Source organism: Merops nubicus, unplaced genomic scaffold (genome assembly GCF_000691845.1).
Source record: "Merops nubicus isolate BGI_N331 unplaced genomic scaffold, ASM69184v1 scaffold20810, whole genome shotgun sequence".
In the NCBI taxonomy this organism is placed as follows: domain Eukaryota; kingdom Metazoa; phylum Chordata; class Aves; order Coraciiformes; family Meropidae; genus Merops; species Merops nubicus.
In genome coordinates this window covers 5,414-24,451 of record NW_008582445.1, presented here as the reverse complement: position 1 = coordinate 24,451, position 19,038 = coordinate 5,414, and the positions used below count along the sequence as shown (strand labels likewise).

At 35.8% G+C, this 19,038-nt stretch overlaps 1 protein-coding gene across 1 annotated transcript; it reads right to left on the bottom strand.

The window, feature by feature from the left end:
* Positions 1 to 352: 352 nt before the first annotated feature.
* Positions 353 to 17,359, bottom strand: LOC103770447 (chromosome unknown open reading frame, human C18orf25; the record flags this gene model as incomplete). Its single annotated transcript, XM_008937708.1, has 2 exons — positions 16,540 to 17,359; positions 353 to 535 (listed from the first exon to the last, which is right to left on the bottom strand). Coding segments are annotated over exons 1-2 (910 nt in total), but the record flags the coding sequence as incomplete, so codon positions are not given.
* Positions 17,360 to 19,038: the final 1,679 nt, after the last annotated feature.

The window sequence follows — 19,038 nt, the reverse complement described above, 5'->3', positions numbered from 1 at the left end:
AAAAACCAAAAAAACAAAAAAACAAACCCACAAATCACAAAACAAACCCAAACAAAAGCCATCAAAACCCCAGACCTAAGTTCCAAGAAGTAATTAGAGGGAAAAGGAGGAGGAAAAAAAATTTAAGAAAATTAGCATCAAAAAGTACATTGCAGGAATCCTTGTCAATTTTTATCAGTTGTATCTTGGAATGAATGTCAGATTTTTAATAAGCACCTATACTGATTTATGGCCAAATCCAAAAAAGGAGCTTTTAAAGCTATATAAACTACAAAAATACTGAAAGCAAGAAAAGGAGAAACACTGACAAGATGGTGGAAAAAAACATCAGAGAGGGGGAATTTAAACAAACCTGTATCAGCACTCAGATCATCTATCAGCCCTCTCGTTCTCCAGGTAGGTCCTGAGCCTTGATTTCCTAAAGAATTACTGTGCTCTTGAACTACTGCAGCCACCAGAAGATTATCCACATTTACCACTTCTGGGTCTGAATTTGTGTCTGATACATCATAATGAGCTACAACTGGAGGTCCATCTGCAGAAAAGCAACACGAATTAAAAGTTTGCATATACTGTGAAAGACATTTAAAAGTATAAGTTAAGGATTGATGCAATCTCCTACACGGGTCTCTCAAAGAACTATAAATTATATGAATTATTAAACTTCAGGTAATGAGCATAGCCTGAGATTAGAGACATTTTAACCTTTGCATACACAGAAAACATACATGTAGGAAAAACACGCTTATGAATGCATCAGTTGTGTATTATCTTTTACATGAACGCAAACATCTCCATATCCAACAATATTACACTTAGAATCTTAAAAGGATAAAACCTTCAGTTTAAAATAAAAGTTATAAGACATGAAATTTGGCAAGACAAGATATTTATCTAGAGAATTTTACAAAACTCAAATGACAGCTTACATTATTTTAGGGTTGATTGAATAAAACTAATTTTTTTATATAACTGACCCAATGACAATAAATTTAACGTTAGGCAACTTTACTTTCATAACATTTACCTGTCAAGGACAGGGGAATTTTTCAAAATGGCAATGTGTTTTGGTGTTTGGTTATTTGGGTTTTTTTTGAAGATCAAGAATAACAAATAAAACCATAATGTGCAGTGATAAATATGCTTTTAATCTGATTACCATATGCATTTTTGGCCACCAAAGTGAAGGGGAAAGAAGGAAAGAGAGACATGATTCTGAAATTCTTGAGGAACAACAAAAAGCTATTTTTGGTCTATTTTGTTAAGATGGATTATTTTCTTTCTGAGGAATGAAAATAACTTATAAATGAAAAGCATGCTAGAAACAGAAGAGGATCAGAAAAGTCAAATTTGAAACAAGGATTAATGTGAAAGCAAAGAGAGAATGGATAAATAATTCTGAAAGGACGCACATTTTAACTCAAATGCCTCAAATAAAATATAGCTTATCAACTCAGAGCAGATGAAAATAGTTTGAGTACCCACTCCCCAAATGGCAGAATCAAAACTTTTTTGGCCAAAGACTTCATCCACAAAAACGAGTATGAAATAGAAAAATAGGTTGGGCCAAAGCTCAGCTGCTTTGTTACTGCAGTTCCTTAAGTCCAGTGAAGTTCTGGCAGTTGAGTATCTGTAGGACATTGTTATGAGTATGATATGTAGAAAGTGTTATTTTATCCCATATAAATTATCATAAACTAATAATTTAAGAAGATAGGACCTTCAGAATTACAAAGTGACTAAAGAATTTTTCAGGAAATATTAGTTTATTTTAGGAGTGTTAAGTGTCTGTGGAAGACAGAAAGAACACAATGAACAAAAAGTTTCAAATTTAGATCCCTGAAAAGCTGTTTCTATTGAGTTTTTTAGGGTGTGTGTTTGATTTAGGGTTGGGGTTTTTGTTTGTTTGCTTCTTTGTTTAGTTTTTTGTAACTTAGTCCCTGAAACATAATTCAGCTCACTATTTTAAGAAATACCCATTTTGTGATTAGCAAGATACTGCATTAAAGAGTGACCATATTGCTTAAGTCATACTAAAGATCAGTTTTCCAAAAAGATATGAAGAAATTTACAAAATATTTCTGATCAGACCTGCCTCCAAAACAATAATTTCATAAAACAGTGTTATTACAAACTTAAAACAGATCCAACAAAAATAGATGGGTAGTTAAATGCCAATGTATTAAAGACCAAACTGTTCACAACATGAAAGGCTGATTACGACTGGAAAAGAAGTCCTGATAATTAACTGAAAGGCAATCTTTGTCTTTCTAAAAGGTATTTATAAAATAATGGAAGACCAAGTTCAAAATTAAGCTGGCTGATGTTCAGTTAATTATTTGTGAAAGCCCATGATTAAATTACATGAAGTTACAACCAGACTCATGAGAGGCTTATTTTCTCTCAGTCTTTTCATCAGAGTTCAGTATGAACACATATAATGTGATCTTTAAAAATAAACAGTCGAGTGCAGAAGATACGAGGGTCAAGTACAATATTGACTATTTGACCATCTTTTCAATAGGTTATCTAAAATTTCAGGAGCTATGTACTATTCCTTGAGGTCTTTGTTTCTCTTGCTTCATACTAAGATCTCCAAAAGCAGAAGCAAAATTGATTTTAGATAAAATTTTACTTGTGTAGACATATCTATTTGGACAAAAGGTACCAATAGTCTCAAGTCAAAATTGTACCACTCCCACATGTATAATCATGCAAAAATGTATAATAAATGTATATACATGCAGAGTGATAGTTCTCATCACCTACCCATAGAAATAACTTGTGTGAAAGTCTTCATCAGTAGAAAACACAAGCATAAGCTTATCTGTAGCTCCACTCTTGTATCTTCCACACTTCCAAACAGCACACCTTATAACTTAGCTTAAATTTAGTATACATCAGACAAAAATATTTTCAATGTAATTTCCATACTGTAATTATATTCATCAGTGTAATAGCCACCAATTTAACAATTTGGAAAAAACAAACTACCTATTTACAAAGCAACCACAGCAGAGATGTATTTTTGCTTTTCTCACCCTTGCCAGAAGGATCCAATGATCAAATTTGGAAACAAAAGGCCCTGACATCAGGGTGATCCATACCTATCACCAGTAAATGAACAATGAGGCAAAGATGCTGCAACAAATCCTAGGATTCCCAGCATGTATAAAAGAATAAATAAGCAATAAATGTCTATGTGTGTTTTTAAAAAAAAAAAAAAAAAAACAAACCAGACAATAAATAAACTAATGGATAAGTTGCAGACAACTACAATTAGATGAAAGTTGCAGTGAAAGCATATATATTTAAAAAAAAATCCTCTAAAAAATCTTCCATTCCCAGAAGCCTGTTTCCTTTTCATTGCTACAAGGATAGGACAGGAGAGGTTAAATTTGGAAATAAATAATACTTCCCCATCCAACTACACAATCATCTGATGATATGATGCAAAGTGAATGTGTGGTACCAAGAAATAAGGACAAGTGGCTTCAGCTAGGAAATAAGTGAAAAAATGCTTTCAGGTTTAAAAGGTAAAAGGATTAACTACAACCACAGTTGTAACATCATCTTTTCTTTACAATAGAGCCACTCCTTGTAATTAATGACTGTAACAGGATTTCAACAGATAGAAAAGCAGACATCAAAACAAACCATGCCAGAATCAAAATTTAATGTAGCACAATTAGGAGGTTCCCTGAGCAGTAATTTAAATAAAATATTTAAGAAAAAACATGTCTTTTGAGAAGCCAAGGTAGCTGGAAGACTTGCATTTCCCTAGAGGTAAGCTTTAATTGATTTCTAAAGCAATAGATGCTTGAAAAAGGCAAGACTGAAAGTAAGTACCAGCAGCAAAATACATCTCTTGATATTTAATGTTAATAGGGTGAGGGAAAGACTACTTTTTTTTTTTTAATTCAAAGGCATAGACCATCATGCAGACAGCATTTCCAAATGACTGAGTCTCCCTTAATTTACACAACTCATCAAAACTAATTCTGCTTAGGACAACTAAATCAGAAGCCACATGCACAAAAATCCAGGTCAAGCTTGTGACAGAGAAAATTCAAATATTTATTATCTGCTAGCCACTCCCATGCTTTTCATAGAGCCAGATTTCAACATTCAACAGTCTAAACTGTGTTGTAAGATCCACACTCCTATTATCCCTTAATTCATTATGACAGCATAAGCAAAAAGGAGGGATCAACCGTAAAATTTCAGCTGTAGGTTAAAAGCAGTATTCCTATAAGCACCATAACTTTTCAGTGCAACAGCTGTACATAGGAAACCCAAGATATCAGCTAAGCAGAACCTGAAAGGGGAAATTTAGTCCTTTAAATCATTATTTCTCTTTAGCCTTCTTAAATTTAGGCATGAGGTGCCAAGCTCATCACCTAAACTCCCTCTCACTGTAGCAAAAGAACTTCAAAGGCAAGTAATCTCAGCCTGGAAATTGCAGCCTGGAGCATCATCATCTCCTCTCCTTCCCCAGTAAACAGAAAGAGCTTAGATAACCACCTTAAAGCACCTAACTTTCACACTGCTGAAGTTCAGCAAGATGAATTCCAGCTGTAGGGATGGGATTTAAACTTCACTATATTTCCTCTACAAATAGTAGAAAAAGACAGATGTCCAGAAGACTACCCTGATTAAAATAATTTCAAAATAAAAAGCCTAATTTTGGGGTTCTGAATCATCCTCTAAAGTCAACAATGTCTTTGCAATGAGGAGAAATAGAGCCTTATTTAGGTGTGAATATCACCCTAAGCATTAAAACACACAGAACAGGTACAACAACAATAGCAATAATTACAGCACTTAATTTTTACCAAAAAAATGAGCTGAGCAGAGGAGCTCAACTTTGCTGAAAACAATCCTCTCAAATTACTGAACTATTTTTAACCGGCAAATTATTGAGGAGTTAAACATTTTTTAGGAATGCTTTTGTGAAACATGCAAAAGCTAAAAAGGCAACACAGAGGCACCCAGGTAATTGCAAGCCCAAGTAGACACAATTTCTCCCAGCCTCATCTCTACATCTTCATTGTGAATATAGGCATTGCTTTGTCTCAATCTCAGTACTCTAAACTAAATTGCATTTATTTTTATATAATAAAATATTGAGACATTTTAAAATAATAAAAGATTAAAGAATGCCCTCATTTACACTGGACACTTAAATTTAAGAGATCATAGAATCATGATAGTGGCATCTAAGAGATAACCATTTATTTCAAGATTAAGAAAAACAGAATGGGGACTTCAATACCTACATAAATTTTAAGATCAGATGAACATTACAGTAATCAAAATTATATTGTGTGCCAAAAACTAGGAGATTCATCTTAAGTCACTTGCCAAAATAGCTTTAGATACATCAGTAACTTTGATCCAAACAGGCCTCATATACAAGGCTATAGGCTGAATCATAGAATAGCTTAGGTTGGAAGGGACCCTAGAGATCATTTAATCCAACCTCCCTGCCATGGGCAGGGATGCCTCTCAACTAGACTAGGTTGCTCAAGGCCTCATCCAAATACAAACCTGGTATTATTTAAAACATGATCCAGAGCTACAGTTTCATAAAGTATGTGCAGTTCAAATGATATAAACTAGCTGAACCCTAAAACAATTCCCAAAGGGAGATGAGGGAAGGAAATCTGTGCTTTTTTATGTTGTTTAGCAACATGAAACACTGAATTACTATTTATTTATTTATTACAGGTTACAGTAGATACATTTCAAAATTTACAGCATTAGGTAAAGAATACATTGTAAATACAATAAAAACCAATAGTAGTGTAATGACATTCTCTTTAAAATTATAAAGTGAAAAGTTATCGATGAATCCACTTTCCTCACATTTTTATTCATTTCACACAGTAAGACTTTTGTGTTTCTTTTATTGTTAAGGTAAAAAAAAAAATCAAAACAACGTGATCAAATGAGTATCTATTCTCAGACTGGATAAATTTTTAACATATAATATCAAAAGAGATCTAAAAAATTCAAGTCTTGCTGATCAAAATTAATTCTTTCAGGCTTTTTGATGAACAGATGGAAAGTATCTTTGATTTGTTTTACATTAAACAAAGTCTTTTTCATTGTGCATTAAGAAAAGTTATATGGAACATAGCTGTGTATTGAAAATATCAGGAAGCGGTGTGTACTTTATATCTCATGATTGGATTTATTTTCCCTAATGCCACCTAATGATTCATTAATTATGAAAGCAGATACATTAGCCAGATCTCTTACCCAGTTCTACTTGCAAAAGCGCATCAGGAGAGTTTTGGAAACCATCACAAATTCCCTATATAAATACAACTTACATTAGGAAAATGCAGGCAAACGCGCACCCCTCCAGAAAACATCACACCTTTGCAAGTACAAACTGCATCTTCCTACAGAAGGACTGATACAGCCTTGATGGTCCAGACTAACCCCCTGCTCCATCAGTCTTCAAGATTTAACAGTGCACTTGAAAATGCTTCTAACTTAATTAGCCTATTTTCCATGAGCCTTCATTTTGCTGATCTAACTCTATGACAATAATAAAATTTATGAGAAAGAACAGTTTCTAGCTACATGTTTTGCAAAGTAGTGTCCATCTCTATCAATCAGCCTGAATATTTTAGCTTCTACGGTACAAATTACACAGTGCATTTGTTCTAATAGTTCCAAATGTAACTGAGGTGATCACAGTGCAGATCTTGATCATTTTAAAAACATCTACTCAACTAGCATGATTTACACATACTCATCAGGCAGACTGCCCCTGCAGTGAGATGGATTCTCTGACAAAAAACTGCAAAATAAATTCAATTCCTAATGAAGTGAAATGCTATCCCCATTGAAATTAGTAGAAATTTTCTATTGGTTTTAATAGGGCTAGTATTTAATTTCTTAATGCCCTTGAAATGTTACTTTAAAAAAAAAAAAAAAAAAAAAGATATTTACAGTATGTGGATACAGGAGGAGACAAAATATATTAACAAGAGAAATCAGTGATTATAAGTTTCAATTTGTAAAATAGCCACAAAATATAAATGTTTCACTGAATTTAAGATTGGTCCTCCATTCTTAACTCTAGCAGCTCAGATAAAATAACCTAACAATCCTGCAAAACCACTAAAAGATATTGTGAACTTTAAAAAAGAGACATATACTTCTGCCTGAATTATTTTGTCTTAACACTTAAAAATAACACTTAAGAGCAGTATAGCTGAAAGATTTAAGATTTTCCTTATTTTTTTCCCCCCTGCTGTTTTTTTTTTTTTTTTGCAATAAAAATGCTAAATAAAAATTTCACTGCCTTGACGTGGTTTTATGTTGTATATTACCTTAATTTTTTTTTTCCCCTAAATAAAACCTTAAAATTCCGATGTTTTGTTAGAAGCATGCAAAGCAAAACCTCAAACCCTCAGATAAAATTATATGCCAAGGTTGGAACTTCCTATAGACCTTCCTTACTAAATGCCACTTAAGGGAGGAAAAGCACAAACAATTGAGGAAGAACCTGTAGCCAAGCCTGCAAAACCACTGTACGTCGAAGCCCCTGGACTTCCAAGGACTCCTACATAGGGTCCAATTCTATGAGCAGATCTTTTAATTTCTCATTTATTGAATTGTCAGTTTGACATTTAAATGGAGCCCTTATATAAAGGCTTCTTTTGCATTTGCACAAATAATGCTAACAAAGTAGTTGTGTTTCACCTCCTACTAAATCCCAACTCTACAGTCATATGAGCGTTCAATTACTCCTATGCAGAAGCAGCTGCCACATTGGAAACAAAACTTAATATTAAAAATGGTAATATAAGACCTTGAATAGGCCATTTGAGTTTAAATTGGCACTATCTTTCCTAGAATTACACCAGTCTACACCAGCTGATCTGACTTGATGCATTTACTCTTCCAAAAGCATAAGTAAATTTCTTTAAAGAAACTAGAATGTTTCTTCATTCGATTCTGAAGTATAAAACTTAAGGTAATTAGAGGAACTGTGTAATTTATCATCTGTGATTCTCCAGATCCAGGTAAAACTCCTTCCAATTTCTCCTCTACTTGTTAAATTTGCTGGGTTTGAAGTAATTTGTTGAGATGTGAGCATAAACATATATTCAAAGTATAACTCTGGGTTGGAAAGGGGAAGAGTTTCCTTTTGATAATAATCTTAAAATAGGTTTAAATAAAGCAAGACTGCTTTAATGAAATACAGAATGGATGAGATTGAAATTTCTGGTGAAGAAATTTTAACTCCCTGAAAGTTTCTAGTCAAAGACCTTTGAAGATAAAAGCTTATAATAGAAATAAGTACAAACTTAACTGTACCTATACAATATAGCAAAAAAATTTCCAGAAGGAAAAAGAAATCTGAAATTACATATTAGGAATCTGTTTTCTCAAAGATGCCAAAGGCTGTTGCACATACATTTAAAATACACTCATCACTAGTATAACTATATAAAGGTGAGTTTCTTCAGTGCTCTGCATCTTTCAAATTCACAATAGAAAGCAAGAAGAGAGATACTCCTGTTTAATTGCACAGCCTGCCAAATCCTTCGCAAGGTAGGTTGTACACCTGAACAACAGAAAGGTGGGGTCCCCCTCTCAGCTCCTAGAAGGGGAAACATACTTCTTCACACAGAAAACAAACTAATGGACAAGATAGTCAACTGTGTAAATCAACATATGCTTAAAATTTCAAAGGAGCTGATTTATGACAGCTGAAGATCTGGCTCCAGGTTTAAGGCAAGTGAAAAGAGCAACAAAACAAAGCAATATTTACCATTTACAATCATTGGTCTTGCACAGGTGCTCAACACTAGGTAGCTTTTGTGGGGAAATTAAGTCAAAATTATATTTAATATGAACTATTTCCTCAGTCTTCTGTGCGCCTTGGAATAATTTTATCCTAAAATAAGAGTATAGTTTTAAAGTCTGTATGCTCGACTGCTATAATACTCTGCTTGTTCTTTCACATTCATAGATACTTGCATTGAAAAAACAAAACACCACACCAAACAAAACCAGAAATGGATAGAAGTGTGTGACAGTTATTTTTGCACATAGTAAACAAATAAAATTTTTTATTAACACACTGAATTATTTCAGTATTAAGTTTTGTTGTTTGGGGGTTTTTTTGTTTATTTTTTTTTTTGGTGTGTTTTTTTTAATTAAGAGATTACCTAACCAAGACATCAAAAACTGGCAGAAATTTCACTGGCTACATTCCTAACAAAGTTATCATCCATTTGTGAGATCAGTACATAAAAGTGTTTCAGTCTGAAAGATAAGTTCAAATGATCTTCTTATACAATTTGTTTTGAAATACTTAATTGCTCCATATACACTATTTTATAAAAAAAAGGTTACAGCCATGTTTACAGACATACTGAGTTAATCAACCCTTACACATTAAAAGAAACCAGTCACTGCAAAAAGCTACTTCTGCATGTATGGGAAGACTTGTAAAGTTGTCATGCTTTAAAATACGCTGCTCTTATTGTCATAAAGGTATGTATATAGATATCTCAAATCTATGAACACCAGAAAGATGCGATTTTTTTTTTTTTTTTTTTAATAATAGGCAAATAATCTTCCCTGAAGGATCTTAAATTTTAAGCAGATAAGGACAAGTTTATTAAATTGCAATCGATCATAGAATAACTAATTTTTACCTATAGTTAAGTTAAAAATGCACACAGTGTCAGATGAGGAGTCTAAGTTATACTGTCCCAAATTTGGTGACGAAAGCTTAGGGTGGTCGTCCCCTCCTTTAAAGATGTTTGCATACGTGTGTTGGCACATGGGTATACTGTGAGTTTTTTAAAAATCACATATATATTCTCTATAAATTAAAAAAAGATATCATGGTAACAAAACCCAAAAGAGAAAACCAAAACAAACATATACAAAGAGAAAAGCAAACCTTATTTTTAGCATAATCCAAAGTAACATCAAAATTGCAAAGATCAGATTTAAGTTTATGATTGATTCAGATCGGGCTCTGCAATATTCCCATTCTCTGGGAAGACAGGTGGAAAATTGTTATTAAAAGTTGCTGGAAACTCTAGCGTAGCATCAACATTTTGATAGCCCACATAAGAATTAAACGACTGCTGTAGAAGTACTCTGCTATCAGGCATCTGTATGAAAGCCCCTGACTGTGTGGTAGGGGGGATTCTTTGGTCAACTGGTTGAATTTTAGGTTCCCTGGGCTCCAGCTGTTGCTTGCTTTCTTCATCCGTGTCAAGACGGGTTAGCTTTTCTATCCACATGCGAAACTTCTCCTCTGTCTGCCTCTGCATCTCAGCAAAGCAGTTCATGGCCTCTTCCAGGACATTGCCTATGCAGTTCCTATCCCACACGGTGCCCCTGTCAAGCAATCCTGGAATTTCCCTGGTCGCTCCTCCAGATCCCCCAGCACGACTGAAGCCAGCTTTAAAGACATTGAGGCCATTTGATAAGACATCATTAAAAACATAATATTGTTTAATGAAGTATGTTAACTCAGGAAAACAAAACATTGGATATGACAACAGGAGAGGAATTAGCAAATATTAGGCAACAGTATTACTATAACAAAAAAAAAAAAAAAACAAACACACCACCACAAAATTTTTTACACTGACTGAGGTTATAATAGAAATTTTGGCTGCAAAATTGTTTTTATTCTAGAATTCTCAGGCAATTTTGTCACAAAGGTCTTTTCCAAATCAGTCCAATTCCCTTGCAATTTCTGTTTTGAATTCAACTGAAGGTGTTAAAAACATTATATAATAACACATTTAGCTCTATTAAGCTGTGATCCAAAATATTACTGTTTAACTGATAAATCTGAATAATTATGTGTATTTTACTTACATACATGAATCTTTTTATAATGGAATGTTAGATAAAATTGTACACAAGATAACAGAGATAAAGGCTGATACAGTGATTACAGCATCTAAACTAGCCAAGCCCAAAGCTCTTGGTCTAGTTTTGGAAAACACACTAAACACTAATGAAGAGAACGCGCTACAAAAACACACGCACACAAACATAAAAAGATATGTGAATGCTATGCTAATACATGAGGTGAAAGCAACCTCTGTTAGGCCAGATGATCACAGCTACATCACATGGGTAACCCACACAACATGTAGGAGTGATCAACCTCACACCAACTCGAAGCATGCCCTTCATCATACAAGCCACCAGCTGTGCAGTACTTCTAGCATCAGTTCTAGGCAAGGCAGGAAACAGAATTGTTGGAAAGAAATTATTCTCCTTCCTTCTATCCACCAAAAAGATGGTTAAAATGACTGGATGTGGCATTATCGGGAAGAACTTTAGCAGCAAGAAGAGAAGGTCATCCACATTATCTTACTCTACATATGTTTTGCCAATTACTAGGCCTAGCATAAATGACACAGCCAGCAAGAAGACAAATCAGTAAATCAACTGTATTGAATATAGAAAGGTCACTACATGGATGATCACCGGGGGTACAAATAAGTCAATTAGTTCACAAGCAATCAACATCACCCCCCATGACTCCAACAACAATACCGCACGACTGACAATAGGTGGGACAAATAAAGAACCAAAGTCTCCCATAGATGGAATGGAAGACAACCAAGTCAACAAGTTAATCATATAAGATAAAGGTAGCCACATATTTCTCTCTCCCCTAGCCTGTGTTTGCAAAGGTCTAACCTGACCGGGACCCAGATCCAGAGAGAACGAGGAGGTCCTTCCCCAACCAGGAAACCTCTGTGAAGTACATCCACTTCACAGAGAGACACTCCTCCCTTCCTGCAAGTGGTCCCAGCTTTTATCCCCAAATGGGACACCTGACCTCTGTTTACTTAATGCAGGACACCTAGGGCTCATTTACCTTATGGCTCTCCCTGCAGGGCCAACCGCCCACTGGAGGGAAGCCAAAAGGCAAACTCACCACCTCTTTATGAAGGACTGTGGGAGTCACACTGGTGGCCTTCAGGGTTCAAAAGAAAGTCACGTCTAAAAATGCATTTAAAATACTAGCATTAATCTAATTTGCCTCTTTGCTATATAAACTTACAGTTCTATAGGTTTTGAAGTTGCACCAAGTTAAAAGGAAGAAACTTGCAATCACAAAGGGGTCACAATCACTCCTATTTTTTTAAGACAAGACCTCCTGCAAAACATCACCTAAGAAATCCACCAATGCTTTCTCTTTATGGAATCTAACAAGTACTATCCAAATAATAACCAAATCCAAACTTATTTAATTTAGGAAGTATGACAAGAATTTAATAAAATATGCTGTATCTTCATTCTAATTAGCAATGGTGGATTCCTCTGTGTTATGCTACCTGACATTTCCAAATGAGTATCTTACTGCAAATCACTCTTAACAGGTGGGTTTGGTTTTTTTTTTTCCCCTATTCATATATAATTGTCATTCTAAGTTACTTCAAATTCATCCCTTGCAAGATACTTCATCCAAGGTCTATGCACAATTCTTTGGAGGAAGTAACCTGGCTGAGAGTCCCTCACACAGTGTCCCCCTCTTTGCATGTCTGCATATTAAAAAATTATTTTTAAAAGTTTTTTAACAAAGTGAGCTGCAACACCTTTTTCCAACATCAATACTAAAACTTTTTGAAAGCCTAAAACATGAGTCACCCCTATTTCAATTCAAATTTTTCTGAGTTGTAGAAAGCACAATGGTGGTGAAATGTCGATATTTTCATATTATATTTGAATTTTTTAAAACCCCTTCCTTCTTCCAAAGGACATGTTTACACAGAAAATATTGACTTCCAGACTTGTTCTCATGCCATTTTCATCGACTTCATATCCATGGTCAAATTTGAAATTGCTTAAAGGAAAAACTTTCAACAGCAGCAAGTCTAGCAGAATCTGAGCAGGACTCAAAGATCATCCTCTTATGCTATGAATACTATCTGGTGTTTAAGAACAGTAAAATCCTAAATGCCAACAGAGAGGTCCAATCATTAAAAAAAAAAATCATTCCTCATCTTCAATAATTCGAAATTCATGGCATTGCCTGAATTAAAGAGCCCAAGATTACGACTGCTCAGGTCAGTGAAAAGATTCTCAGTAGCACCCATGAAGTTTAGACTGAACCTGTATTTTCAGATTTAAATTAACACCATATAATGCATTCAGAATAACATAAAATATCTTGTGCTTAGCTCCTACTGAGCTCACAATATTTGTGTTGAAATATCACCAGGAAAATCTCAACTCTTTACTCTTCAATCTTTCTTGATAAGAAAAACAAACCTGCCAGTATTTTAATCCACATTAGATTTGAGTTCAGCAGAGAGAACTGACTCTATTGTACAACTGCTCAGTTCACAACTTCATGGCACTATTATGTATTTCACTGAACATTTTCCTTACCTTACTAATTTAGCCAAACACATTTTAGAGCCAGTTATGTGGATGGTTTGAAAAAACAACTGCACTATTGAAATGGAAGAGATTTAGTTACACAACATGAAAAACTACTGTATTCTCAAGTGTGGCACTTAAATTTTCAGATCACACACAAGTGAACTGTCTTCTGTGATGCTACATGCATCAACAGAAGGTTAAGAGCCAGAGTACGTATAATATGGCCTTCATGTACGAAGGTTAATTGTCACAAAACATTTTAGAGAATCTCTGTTGGCAAAGCTATTTTTCAGATAACAGACATTTTCAAGAGTCCAAATAATAAGCTATGTTGAGACAGTAACCAACATTACAGTTGAGTTGTCCAAATACAGTAAGATTAAGGAGAACACAGGCTCTGTAAAAATTTTCTGCATCAATGCGTACAAACTATTTTCAAAAGTAAAGGTAAAAGCTTTTTCCATGCTTATGTCCTTCTGACAGGTGCACTGTAGTTTCTTGACACTCAAGTTCAAATTAAACTTATTTAGCTTTTGACTGCGTACATAGAACACTCATGACCTGAATTTCCAGTAATGCTTTTTGATATCCTGTATTATTTTCTAACTACATGTTTGTTCCCTAAATTGAGGATATTCACAGCATAATGCTAAGTGCACTAAAATGGCTTTCTAGTAAAAAAAATTTAAGCACTTCACCAGTTCCAAGAAGAGCTCACAGATGTCATGTGAACCTACCACTGTGACAGAGAGTTGGGAGTCTGAGTAGGACTCCCAGCTCCACTGCATCTGTTAAGACCACAAAGTTTCATTAACCCACAAGTAGCACAGCATGCATTTATGGCCAACCTTGTCTTGATCTCTATAGAGAATATTTTTCTCTTGTACTTGGAGACTGTTTCCCACAAATCAAAGTAATTTCTATTTAAAGGAAAACCACAATGTAGCAGGTACACATTGCAACTTATTCTAAAAGGACAGCTCAAATGTTTTAAATGTAATTTAGCATCAAGCAGATGATACACACTATGAAATACAAATAAACATCATTGTTCCTCAGGAAGGTTTTTGCACTACCACATCTTGCATCACAGGTGAAATAGGACCTTGGAGTAATCATCACTAAATCATTAAGTTCTTTCGTGCTCTGCAGAGGACCTTTTCACTGTAATCATCTCACTGTTAAGACTGAGAGCTCAAATACAGAAGAGTCTAGTGACACAGGAAAAAGTACCCTAGAATGGTTTCAGGTCTCCACAATGGAAGTCATAAAACTAAGCAGATCTGAAAATACTATGTGGTGCCTTAAAAAATAATTTCAAATCGCTATTAAAAGTTTACTTCCCACTAATTATAGGACAACTATGCCTTTCCCAGACTTTCAAATAATAAACATTAACTTTTGTGCAACCTGCTTCCTAACAATGTGGGGAAAATGCCAGTTCTCATGGTGACAGAATAATTCATCGTAATCAGGTCTGTTAAAACAGTTATTTTAAATATTTGCAGTAGATTTTACAAATTCATCTAGCAAACATTAGTTCAGCAACTTAAAACTACTACAATTTTCCTTTAAATGTTCTTGCCCTATGTACACGGTCTCAAAAAAAAACCTTCTAGCACAAGAAAAAGGCATAGAAGCCAGTAAAAATTGTCAAGTCAAAAAATTTATTTTTATGTGATTTTATTTTTTATTGCCATATGAAGATTGACATATGATGACAGTTCTATGGTATAATATACTGCAAGAATAAATCACACAAAATCCTGCTCCACATCACCTGGGCTATCTTCTGCTGACCACTTGCCCAATATAGAAAGATATTTTCATTAACAGGCAGCCAAATTCCTCCTTCTGCTTTTAAAATATACACCAGAGATCCAAGGTGCCAGACCAATAGAGAGAGGAATAAGTTAATATACTCACTGCATAGGATGTAAAGAAGGGAGCAAGCTGGCCAAAGATCCAAGTCATGGGAGATAGAATTAGCCAGGTAATGAGTCCAACTATGTAGTAGGGACTACATCTTTTTCACCACCATCCTGGAAACCCCACTTACTATGCACAGTCAGGAAGCCTTTCTGACAACCAGAATCCTCACACGGCACACCTACTGTCTAGACAGACCTCACTACCAGCAGAGTCAGCTCTTATAGAGGTGGCTTCTTGCCCCACCTCCAAGTTCATGTGGAAGGTGGGGGCACCTGGTGGTGATCTCCTAATCAGTTCCCACCCAAGGCTGGGACCCTGGGTGAAAACCAGTCAGGAGGGTCTTTCTTGCCTGGTTGTGGACATCATCCATATGCCAACCCTCATTCAGGGCTGGGGGTTTAAACCCCAGCACCTCAGGCTAATAAAATAACAAAGACTCAGCAGACAAAAAACTTGGAAGAATTCATCTTTCTTTTGCTAATAAAATTATGAGAAGCCCCCTATAATTTGCTGCTTCCAATCTTAAGACATCTGTGTCAGAAAATTAAAAGTATAGAAATTATAGATCTTTATGACATAGGAAAATGGTAACATCTTTGTCTAAAATGTTGAAAATTTAGGTGTGGATATAGCTTGTGCACCTGTGTAAACAAATTTATATTTATGTCCTAAAATAGGTGACCAGTTGCAATCTGCAAGAATTTACAAGGCTAAGTAGGTTTGTCATGCACTGAAATAGAGCTGAAAGCACAGCATAAGTGCAATAATGAACAGGGCCTTACTGTAACATGGGCAAGAGATATTCCATGTTATTTCTAACATAGCTGCCAAGCTGTGGTCTTAATATATTAAAGCTGGCTACTTAAGAATGTATTTAGTAGATTATCACCACCTAATGGGATTTGACAGCACTGATAGGAGTTCATATAGGTTTACAAAAGAAAAGATCTGAAAATTCCAGAATTCAAAGATAGTCCTTCCTCCAATTTACCATTTCTCTGCTTTGTTGGTGTGCAAACGTGCACTGAAACCTCAGAACCGATTTTAAAATTTGCCCATGTCTTGTTAACATACTGCAGTCTTCAAATTTACACAGAGCTGCAGTTCTCCTGGATTTTCTCAAGTGTCACTCATCAAATTTAACATGACAGCTGAGAAATTATGTCAGATGTGTTACAGTTCAGTTTAAAAAACATCCTCTACCTGGTATCTCTGCAGTGATTGTCTTGCTGCTCCCTGAAACCTCTTCATCATCATCATCTGATGAACTCGTGCTCGAGTCACATGTCAGGTCACTATCACTGGTACTGCTGTCCTGCAGCAGGTTGTACTTCTTGCGAGCAGCTGCCTCCCGCTTCTGTCTTAAGAGACGGATTCTTTCTTTGTGCTTTTGGCTTCGATGACCTTTTACCTTGGTAACTCGACCATTCTGCTTATCACTAGACTGTCGGTTTTTCTTGGCAGCCATTGTCGAAGTTTCGCTTTCAGACCTAGATCGCCTGGTTTTCCTTCCAACTGGAGCCCCAGACATCACAGAAGCATCTCCCTCTACAGCAGCTTCAGCTTGACAGGGCTCATTCTCTTCTGTGGAAGACAATGTATCTGAGTCAGCCAAATGCCCACTGGAAGAAGGGGAAAGCATGCAATGATTAGAAGAGTCACTCTCATAAACACAATCATCTGTTGGCTTATCATTTCCCATAGATGCTACTAGTTGAGACTCCAAGGAATTACGCCTCAGTTCCATCAGTAAGCAAGGCATTGAAGAGAGTACTGCAGAGTCTGCTGCAGTGGGCATGTTTTCTTTCTGAGGTTGTCTCTTGAGTTCTATAGGCCCATCTTCATCGGGAGGAGTCTCTTGCTTTTCAGAAGTCTTTGACAGAACTTCTGAATCAACAAGTTCTGCTTTTCTCACTGCTTCCATCTTCATTTCAGAACACCAAGGTCCTCCTGGTCTCAAAGCATGAAGCACATGGTGTGGAAGACTGGGTGAACTAGATACGGACTTCAGCAATACAAGAGCCTGCACAAGAACAGAACAGTAAGAACAATTTACCGAAATAGTCCTGTTCTTTACAGTATTAAACAATTAATTGCTTTCAATTAGACAGTGTGGTTCAATATAGTTTTGGTTTTCTTTATCTACTTTTCCCTAGTGAACTCATCCTGTTATGCCAAACTATTCTTCCTTTTACACACCCATGAAAGATGGTATTGAAATCACATTAAATGATTCACCTCATGAGAATAATCAAAACAGATCAGAAAATAATAAAAATATTTCTAAAATCTTACTTTATAAAACTTAAATCAATATATTATAAGCAACATATGCTAAATTTCTTTACCTAGTACTTTAAACACATTTTAATGAAAAATTTTAACCCTTATGAACAATGGCATCCTGAAAATTCCCAGACTTGGCAGTCATCTACCTGGACAGACCAGAATATAGTTTATTTCCCATATCTGTGAGAAATATACTATCAACCGAACAGGACCTCAACCTTATAAAATTACAGTGCTTTTATGGTAATTTGCAAACTTACAGTACCATCATAACACAGGAGAAATCTAGTCACTTTGAGCAGAAACTGAGTGGCTGCTGAACATTACAGAGCAAGGCTATAAACACCTTCCTTTTCCAGCAGAATCACTCTGCCAGTAGATCTTACATACCAAAGATGAATTTACAAGAAGTGCCATGAAGTGATACTAAATTGTCATATATGGGGTTTTTGACATCTACAGGCAAGGTCTTTAGAAATATTAGCTACATGTAACAGATTTGTTCTCAGCAGAGAACCACCATGCTGGTGAGTCATGTAAAGACTTATTAGGAGTATCTAATAGACAATTCAACTGCTCCTTGAGTGTCTCACATACATGTTCTGGTTGTATGAGAACCTACAGGCTGACCTAGTTTCAAATCTGCCAGGAAAACAGCATAAAATAGCTGCAAGAAAGAAACAGTATCCATCCACACCAGTATCCTACATTTTACTTCAAGTTAGACTTTAATAAATTGCATTACTTCAGCACTGTCCTGGTTTGGGGTAGAACAGGGCTGGTTCTGTTCAGTGATTTTAACTTTCCAGCTAAAGCTCTTCTAATTAACTGCCTTGTATGAAGTTTGCAGCATGCAAAATGCCTGCTTCTAGCAGTGATAGGACTTCATGTTTAGAGTTACTGCCAAGGATTGGTATGCAGACCAAGGTCACTGCTAAGCTTGCGTATCACACGGAGGGGAGCAGAAAGTAAAGCCACATCTGCAGGGAGGAGCAGACAAGATAAGTGACCCTAAAATTCACCAATGGGGTATTCCATCCCATATCCATCATATCCAGTAAAAGCTGAAGGATCAGGAGGGGCAAGCCCTTCTGTCACCCCTTCCGTCTCCTTCTTCCTCGCTTCTGCTGCTCCTGCAGTGTCTGGCATCCGAGAATGACTCCATCCATTCTGCCTTTGATCCCAAGTCCTGTGTTCCTGAACTGAGTTCCAGAATCCAGCTCCTGTACCCAGTTGCCGTCTGTGGCCAAGTCCAACCTGGGGCTTTTCTCCAGGGGCTGCTCCCCAAATGGGGTTGACAGTGACGTACTGCCATCAAGGAGGGGGAGTTGGGTTCAGTACTGGTTTTGCATATATTTGTACATATCTCATTTTATTATCATTATTACTATTATTATTAGTGGTAGTATTAAA